We start from the raw sequence: 9865 nt of genomic DNA on the forward strand, positions 1-9865 counted from the left end.
CAGGCATTGTAAGAAAAAATTTGCAGCAAAAACTACTTCTGGTGCTAGCCAGTTGAAAAAGCATATTGAAAACTGTTTTGCTAGGAAGAGAAAAAAAAATCGTTACTTTTTGCAACAAAGAATGTTAATGATGGGACTGTAAAACTTAAGCCTTACAGATTTGATCAAGAAACTAGTAGAAGAGACATGGCCACGATGATAATTAAGCATAATTATCCATTTAATATGTGTGACCATGAATTTTTTGAGATATTTTGCAATGGCTTAAACCCAAGGTTGTTAGTCGAAATACTTTAAGGGTAGATGTGATTAATTTGCATAAAGAAGAAAAGAAAAGGTTGTACAACCACTTGGATTATATCTCTTCTAAGGTTGTACTATTGATATTTGGACATTAGACCACTCAAATATTGGGTATTTATTGCTTGATTGCATATTATATAACTGAGAATTGGGAATTGAAGAAGAAAATGCTTGCATATAAATCCATTGCATATCCCCATGATGGTGAAACATTGTTTAAATTCATCTATGATTTGATAATGGGGTGGAATTTGGACAAGAAATTTTTTTCAGTAGTAGTTGACAATGCAACTTCAAATGACTCTATGGTCAAATACTTGAAATCTTGGCTTGTTGACAAGTCTCTGGTACCTTTGGGAGGGGAACTACTGTATGTTTGATGTAGTGCACATATATTAAATTTGATTGTCCACCAGGATGGATTTGCTGAAATTGGAGGACTACTTAGCAAGATTCGAGGAACAGTAAAATATTTGAAAAAGTTTGCTAATGCAAATCAAAAATTTGAAAATGCAATTAACCAATGTAATTTGGAAGGTAAAAGGAAAGTGGGTTAAATGTTCAAAATAGGTGGAATTCTACCTTCACAATGCTTGATACTGCATTACCACTAAGGGAAGCTTTTGATCGTTTAGACCAAATGGACAAGAACTACAAGTATAATCCATCTCAAAAGGACTGGGAAGTTGATGTTATTGATCGTGGTTGTCTAAAACACTTTTATGATGCAACTCTCCATTTTAGTGGTATCAAATTTCCAACAGCAAATGTGTTTTTTCCTGATATTTGTAGCATTCAACTTCAATTGATGAAATGGGAACAAAGTGAATATGACTTTCTTAGACATATGGCTGGTCCAATAAAAGAGAAGTTTGAAAAATATTGGGAAGAGTGTAGTTTGGTGTTGGCAATAGTGTAACAGCCCCACTTTCCCCTAAGGCGAACCAAAGGGGTGAGCGGACTGCCTGCCCAGCTCTCGCCAGGACTCACGATGTAGACTAGAACTATCTATAGCGATCCGGAACTTACGAACGAGCGTAAACGAGTCAAAATGGTAAAATAACCCAAAATTTTAAAAAAAGAAATCCGAAGTCGGCCATGAATAGTGACCGACCCGTCAGAACCCAACCGAAATAGCCAACAAACATTCACATCTGAACTTTAGCGTTTACAAATCAAAATGACATACAAAAGTTTTCAAAAGTTAATATATACACACGGTTTGCCAAATCAAAAGAGAAAACGCCCCAAAAGTACACTTAGGGTTTTAATACATGAGCTATACAAAAGATATGTTCAACTAGCTCAATTTGGCAGCCATTTGTCAAATCCAGACCAAAAGGGTTTATTTTCCTGTAAGGAAAACAAAAGGAACGGAAAGGGGTGAGCTTGCGCTCAATGAGGTACCAAACAGATAGCATCAAAATCATAGCATTTCACATTTAACAAATCAGATACACATGTCAGATGTAAAGCAAAGGAACCAATGATTCAAATCAGAAGGATACGGGTGGCTCTCAGGAGCCAAATTTCCAGCGCAATACTTGATCCAAACCGGTTGACTCTCCGTCAACGTATATAGAACCAATGCGTCCGTAGACCCCTCTTATCACCGAATTCCGTCCACCAAACACCCCTTTACCGGGCCCGCTCACCTCAAACGAACAAAATGGTAATACTCGAGTATACCCGGAATCAAGGGTCTCAATACCCAAAATCCCCGAACAGACTACCGTGGTTCGTTATCTAATCGTCCAGGCCCTTGCCGGCCCGACTCGAATAACTTAGCCACAGGATTGAGCTCATAGGTCATAGAAATCCGAACAGATGCAGACACAGATAACAGATTCAAATTTTGCATAGTAAATTGGCATATGAACAGACTAGAGAACGAGTGTGATAAAGTACACCCTCGTCTCGAACAAATAAACAGATTGCAGAGCAGAAATCAAGTTAAATAGCAATGGAGGGGAGTGGTACACTCACCGGCTCAACTTCAAAAGTTTTTACTTCAGATTGGCCTTAATCGCCAAGAAACCCTAAAATAATCAAAATAAACCAATTGAAGGTTTCATATCCAAAATCGAGTAAACGGAATGCACATGTGAGGCTCGACTACACGTCGTACGCCTTGCCCAAAAATACTAATGCAAGGGTGCAAAAACATGATTTTCTTGGAAACAAAAGATAACATGAAGACCTAGGGTCAACAACCCAAAAGCCCTTCATTTCCATCAAAAGGCAAATCCAACTTAAAGAACCAAACGGCCTAGAAAATCGGACAGCATTTCCCCCAAATTTCTTACTTTTCCAGCCATTAAGGCTTCATGATTTCCTCAAATCAGTCCCAAAACCTCACACAAAAGTCATCTCATTTCCCAAAAGCCGTTCACTAGGCTCAAAACAATACAAGTACAAAAGTTAGCTAGGAAATGACCGAAATAAGAGTAAGCCTTAAAACATGCAAACAAGTACAATGAGACTCGATAACGAATCATAAAGCCATGCCAATCACAACCCCAATAGGGTTTCATATACATATATAAGCATAATAGCAAACCAGAAAATCAGAAAATATAACTCATTTGATCAATCAACAAAAACAGGTTTGGCCTCCGTATGCGGTAATAGCACAAAATGCGCTACGCTTATCGGATGAGGGCGTAAGACCCATCATCTCGAACCTAAAAGACAGGGCTACAACAATGTAGAAGGCCTCTCAGTCCAAATCCTAGCACAACTAGGTCAAATGTGCCAAAATAAACCAATTGAAGGTTTCATATCCAAAATCGAGTAAACGGAATGCACAAGTGAGGCTCGACTACACGTCGTACGCCTTGCCCAAAAATACTAATGCAAGGGTGCAAAAACATGATTTTCTTGGAAACAAAAGATAACATGAAGACCTAGGGTCAACAACCCAAAAGCCCTTCATTTCCATCAAAAGGCAAATCCAACTTAAAGAACCAAACGGCCTAGAAAATCGGACAGCATTTCCCCCAAATTTCTTACTTTTCCAGCCATTAAGGCTTCATGATTTCCTCAAATCAGTCCCAAAACCTCACACAAAAGTCATCTCATTTCCCAAAAGCCGTTCACTAGGCTCAAAACAATACAAGTACAAAAGTTAGCTAGGAAATGACCGGAATAAGAGTAAGCCTTAAAACATGCAAACAAGTACAATGAGACTCGATAACGAATCATAAAGCCATGCCAATCACAACCCCAATAGGGTTTCATATACATATATAAGCATAATAGCAAACCAGAAAATCAGAAAATATAACTCATTTGATCAATCAACAAAAACAGGTTTGGCCTCCGTATGCGGTAATAGCACAAAATGCGCTACGCTTATCGGATGAGGGCGTAAGACCCATCATCTCGAACCTAAAAGACAGGGCTACAACAATGTAGAAGGCCTCTCAGTCCAAATCCTAGCACAACTAGGTCAAATGTGCCAAATACTAAACCAGAATTACCAAAACAGGTTTGCAAAACACACAAAACTGTAATGAACACAACTCAGTCTGTACAAGTCCAAATGCCGAAATTCCAAAGGCATAAGCTAGCTAAGACATCCAGCTACATTTCATCAGAAGACATCAACTTCAAAATCCAAACCAATGCCAGTCAAAATAGACAATTACTATCGCAGTTCGTACATTCTGTTCACCCAGAACAGCAACAGTAAAAACGGCATAACTCACTCTACACTACTCCAAATGCCCTGAAATTTTGCAGGCACTTCAAACTCATCAATACCTACAACTTTCATGTTTTGAGTAAAGTCCAATTCGGCCTCTATCTATGACCTAAAATTTCGGACAGAATGTTCAACCAAGAACCCTAATTTTCCAGAAATTCTTCCAAATTCAAAATTGATTGCAATTTCCTATCATATGCACCTACTAGAGCTAAAGCCCCTTATTACCAACCATAAAAAACAACCACACCATCAAGATCATATGAAACCAGAAAATTCATCATAAAATTGAAAACTCCACCAAAACACTTCAAATCACGAAACAAGTCACATAATCCATCACTTTAGGTCCCATTAAGCACCATATAAGCATCAATAAGTGTAGTAGAATGTTTAATCATCACTTACCTAAGAAATAAGAGAAGAGGAGTTGTAGACCACCCTAGCTCTTCAAGAAAACTTCACCAAACAACCTCTATCACCAACTAGAAAGATTTTTATGGAGTAGAAATGGATGTAAGCAAATGTTTTTGGGTGATTTGCACCAAGTAGTAGCTAGAACTTGAAGAGTTTCTTCTTCCTTCCTTGCACAAGAGGTTCGGCCAACAAGAGGTAAGAAATGGTAATTTTTTTGTGCATTTTTGAGATATTTAACCAATTTTTGGTCAAAAGTCAAAATAGTGAATAGTAACTCTTAAGTCAAAACCAATGTAGTGGTGACACTTGTCACCTACATTAATGCAATCTTATCTTTCTTTTTCCTCTCACATCAATCAATCTCACTCTCTACTTATCTCTTAACACCCGATAAATTTTACACAGTATCCGAAACTTAACCTTATTGGCCGAATTTTTCCGAACTTTTCGCACTAGCGGGTCCCACGTCCAATATATATTCTTAATTTTCTAAAAACTCTCCAATACTAGAAAAATTATCTAAAAACTATAATTGCTCATAAAATTTATCTAGAAAATTTTCCGGATACAGAAAGTGCAGAAAACAAGCCATGAAAAATGCGAAAACTTAGAAAATGCAAATTACGGGTTCTCACAAATAGCTGTAGTGCTTGATCCAAGGTTTAAGATGGATTTGGTGGAGTATTATTATAGACAAATTCATGGACATAATGCTGAAAAACATATTCAACGGGTTCGTATTACTTTTGTTGATTTCTATATGGATTACGGAGGTGAACTTTTACCATCATTAGATCTTTGGAATAGTGAAAGTGTTTCGAAAAGTAATTCAAGTAATGATACATTGAGTGACTTTGATAAATGGTACTTTGAGTCTCGCTCGTCTAGCCTTCATGCAAATAAAAAATTAGAATTCGATCAATAGTTGGAAGAGCCAAAGTTTCCAAGAAAGGACAATTTTGATATTTAGAATGGTGGAAAGCTAATTGTCCAAAATTCCCTATTTTGGTAAAAATGGCATGTGATATATTGGTTGTTCTGACTACTACAGTTGCATCAGAATTTGTATTTAGTGTTGGTGGTAAAGTGATTGATGAGACTCGTGCCAAATTACTTCCAGAAGTGGTTGAAGCATTAATGATTACAGATGATTGGATTGAATCAAAGAAAAAAAAGAGTAAGTATTTATAAATATTCTTATTCTATTGTTTATTTGCTATCGGTCCTTAGTCAAATGACTTTTATCTCATTCACTATTTTAGGGTTGGATTGCGAGATATCTACAAATATCGAGACTTAAATAAGAAAAAGAGGTACAAAATTGCATTTTTTTTTAATAATGTTGAATACTTATATAAGTTATGATAAAACTAATCCTAGTTGTCATTGTAATTGGTGCAAACTTTTTCAGGAAAAGGAGAAAAGGTAAAGGCAAACAACTGAAAGATTGGATGTGGATGCAATTAAATCTTTGAAAATATACAGAAGTAGTCAATAATAGTTTTTTCTTTGAGTTCATAATATTGCATTCAACTTGTTGAACGTTATTTCTATTATTTGAAAACAAAAATTGGATGGTATTTATATTATTTATAATATGAACTCTATACATTTTTACTTTAGTATGTTCAGAAAATACCCATGGATACCCAGATCCATGAGAGGTTTGGGTATGAATTTAATTTTTCAGACCCAAAAGGGTCTGGATCTGAGTTTGGGTCTAACTAAATTAAATGGGTTTGGATTGGATCAAAGGGATCCAACCTAGACACTACTTATTGACATGCCTAGTTCTATGGCAGTTTTAGGGAAGGGAAATCCTGCATCTTTAGACAACCAATTGGCTTTTATTCTTGCTGACAAAGACATGATTAATATGGTTACTTTTTTTTTTAAGGTTACTGGTTTGTTTCTTCTTCTTTTCTTTGTTTTTTCTTTCCCTCTCTCTTTTTTTTTTTTAAACTAAGCAGGATTACCATGTTATGTGATATGAATCTGGGTGCCACTCAAGCTATTCATAAATGCATTGAAGGAATTGTGTTTGAGAGCGTGTCAAGCAAAACCCTAATTCGGGTCTAAGATGTTGGTGATGATCCGCTTGGAGAACCCTAGCTCGATTGGCCAAGCTACAGGTCCATACTTGGCAGATCACATTTTATCCCTTTTTGTTATAAGTTGTTTGATAATTAGTTGTGTTGTTTAGTTGTATGTCTTTTGAATAAAGTTGGACTATACTTGTGTCTTGCTAGATCTGATTAGTTTGAAAAGTTTTAGTCATTTAGCCACTTGAATAAATTGGCCAGTTTTGAATGTTTTTGGGCCGTTAGTTTGTTAGTTGATTTAAGTCCAATACACTGGATAGGATAAGTGATGTAATCCTAATTCTATTTGGATTCATTTAGTACTAGTAGTATTGGTTGTAAATAGCCATTTCTTTGCCTTGTAATGAAGGTTAGATGAAATTTCTAGCAATAAACACTTGAGTGTTTTCTCTTTGGCTTCTTCGTGAGTTTTTTTTGAGCACCTTAGAATTGTCCTAAGTGTTCAACTGACTTATCAATCTAGAAACGCACTAGATTGTGGCATTGTTCTACCACTTTATTCGTACTCGAGCTATCCTTGTGCAAATTGAGTTTCCGCTGCCAAACTTTGATACTCTATTCTAGATCCTGTAGCTTGTTGTGTGTGGGTTGCGTCTACAATATGGTGCAGGTCATATAAGCTAGTATTAGAGTTAGTTGAAAGGTATCAAAGTTATATCGTCTTTTGTTTCTTGTTTGTGTCTATGTCATTCTTGTTCTAAAGTTTCTAGAGTTTTGTGTCATGTTTTATCTTGTTTTGTGTCTTGAGCAAAAAAAAAAAAAAATCGTTACTACTCATCGTCACCATTCCTAGTTTTTTTTCCAACAAACGTCAACATTTTATAACTATTAACACTTGATAATACAAGAGCTAATTACAAAAAGGGGTAACTACCCCCATATCCTTCCTTACTAGGTCTATTAACCACATTGGGAAGGTATTTTCCCATTCCACATTCTTAACTAACTTGGTAGCAAACTGTGCCAGAGCATGGCTGCAGCCATTTCCTTTCCTAGGAACAAAAGAGAATTTGCAGCAATCGAATTCCTGTCTGAGGTCATCAATGTCCTCCAGGACTGTTTCAATATTACTGTCCTGAACATTGCCTGTGTTGATTTGGTCCACTACTCCTTTGCTGTCTGTTTGAACTTCTATATTAGTCCAACATGCATCTTTTGCCATTACTAGAGCACTTCTTATAGCTAGTGATTCCTCTCTGCTTGCATCTCCTTGCTTGCATTCAGAGATTCCTTTGGCTTTTATGATCTTTCCAAGCCAGTTCCTAGCTATTATCCCCTGACTTGTTCTTACCATTCTGGCTGATATTGCTGCATCCGTATTTATTTCGATCACTCCTTCTTTTGGTGGTTCCCAGCAATGTTGCTGTTGCCGGTCCATTTCTGGAGTAACTTGTTTTCCTGCATTTGCATCAGTTTCATTTTCATACTCTATCCACTCCAGTTGTGCTTTGTCAACAACCTGCTTTGTATCTGTGCTCTCAAGGTGGAATACCATCCTGTTGCGTGCCTTCCAGATTTGCCATAATATATTGGCCGTGAGCTTTATCCTGTCAAGTCCTTGCTCCTTGTTAGCAGATTGCATCACTGCATCCCACAATCTCCATATGTTGATTTGAAGCTCAGTTAGCCCCTCCCACCTAACAGGAGCTATCTTCCATATCATTTTGGCAGAAGAAAAACATGTGCTCGGTGGTTTCAGTTTCCTCTCCACAGCAACTACACAGACTATTACCTTTCCCAATTCTTTTATGTATGGCTTCATTGACTGGCAAGCTGTTCTGCAAGCTCCTTCACAGGAAGTATTTCAGCTTCATCTTCAGATTAAGGCTCCATAATTTCTTCCATACAGTGTGTTTCCTAATTTCCCAGCTTGTTTCTGATCCATATTCCATCCTTCTGTTCTGGTAAGCTCCCTTCAATTTTGCTGCAACGTATCCTGACTTAACTATATACACACCAGATTTGGTATGCGTCCAGAAAAATCTATCTCTTCCGCTGTATAGGCTAAGTGGTATACTAACAATATGTTCAACCTCCTGTTCGCTGAACCATTACTGCAAACAAGTTCTATTCCATTTTCCACCCTCTATCAGTTCATTCACAGTCCTCAGTTGACATTCAGCAGGTTTCATTCCTGAGGCTCTTCCATTGTTCTTTCCAATGATCCACTTATCCTGCCAGATTTTCACTGTCCTCCCATCTCCAACTCTTTTCCATAGTCCTTGCTGCAGTAGTCCATCTCCCTTATGGATGTTTTTCCAACACCAAGAGGCAGAATTGGAGGGTTTCTTCTCCAGCCACCCTTCCTATCTCATGTATTTAGCTTTCAGCACCCTGCTTACTAACAAATTTGGAGTTGTAATTAATCTCCATATTTGTTTTGCAAGCAAAGCCAGATTGAAAGCTTCTAAATCTCTAAAACCCAATCTCCCTTTTCCTTTCACTTTTGAGAGCCTTCCCCAACTTATCCAGTGAATCTTGTTGTCCTTGTTCCCATTTCCCCACCAGAACCTGGCTATTCTAGCACTTATCTCCTTGCACAGTTCTTTGGGTAATTTAAAGCAAGACATAATGTAAGTTGGCATTGCCATGAGCATTGATTTGATCAGGACCTCTTTCCCCCTTTGACTTAAAGTTTTCTGTTTCCACCCTTGCATCTTGCTAGATATTTTGCTTTTGAGATACCCAAACACCTGGTTCTTCGATCTCTCTATAGCCATTGGTAAGCCTAAGTATTTCCCACTGTGTGCCTCCCTTATACCATCCAATGCTTCACTGATCTCCAATCTTACTTGGTTTTGGGTATTCCTGCTGAAATACATTGTTGATTTGTCAAAGTTAACAACTTGTTCAGAAGCTTGTCCATATTGCTGCATGATCTCCTTCACCTTCATTGCTTCCTGCTTATCGCTTTACAACATAAAAGGGAATCATCTGCAAAGAACAAGTGGGATACCATAGAGCTATCTTTACATATTTTTATTCCATTTATATATTTTTCTTCCACAGCTTTCTTGATTAAATTAGATAGCCCTTCAGCACAGATAATAAACAAATAAGGGGATAGAGGGTCTCCTTGCCATAGCCCTCTAGTAGGCATTATATGACCTACTTTTTGTCCATTCAGATTGAAAGAATAAGAAATAGTGGAAATACAAGCCATGATCTATTTAACAAATGTAGGGCAGAATCCCATTTGCATCATCAATCTCCCAAGAAATTTCCATTCTACCCTATCGTAGGCTTTAGACATGTCAAGCTTTAGGGTCATGAAGCCTACTTTGCCATTTCTCTTGTTTTTCAGGAAATGTAAAATTTCATGAGCAATGATAACATC

The 9865-nt window shown here is 37.3% G+C and overlaps 1 protein-coding gene across 1 annotated transcript; it reads right to left on the reverse strand.

Moving 5' to 3' along the window:
- Positions 1 to 7378: 7378 nt before the first annotated feature.
- On the reverse strand, positions 7379 to 9422 carry LOC113709962 (uncharacterized). Its single transcript, XM_027232808.1, has 3 exons — positions 8862 to 9422; positions 8584 to 8771; positions 7379 to 8306 (listed from the first exon to the last, which is right to left on the reverse strand). The coding sequence occupies exons 1-3, from the start codon at positions 9420 to 9422 to the stop codon at positions 7379 to 7381; spliced, it is 1677 nt and encodes a 558-aa protein (XP_027088609.1).
- Positions 9423 to 9865: the final 443 nt, after the last annotated feature.

The sequence above is a fragment of the Coffea arabica genome, chromosome 9e (genome assembly GCF_036785885.1).
Source record: "Coffea arabica cultivar ET-39 chromosome 9e, Coffea Arabica ET-39 HiFi, whole genome shotgun sequence".
In the NCBI taxonomy this organism is placed as follows: Eukaryota; Viridiplantae; Streptophyta; class Magnoliopsida; order Gentianales; family Rubiaceae; genus Coffea; species Coffea arabica.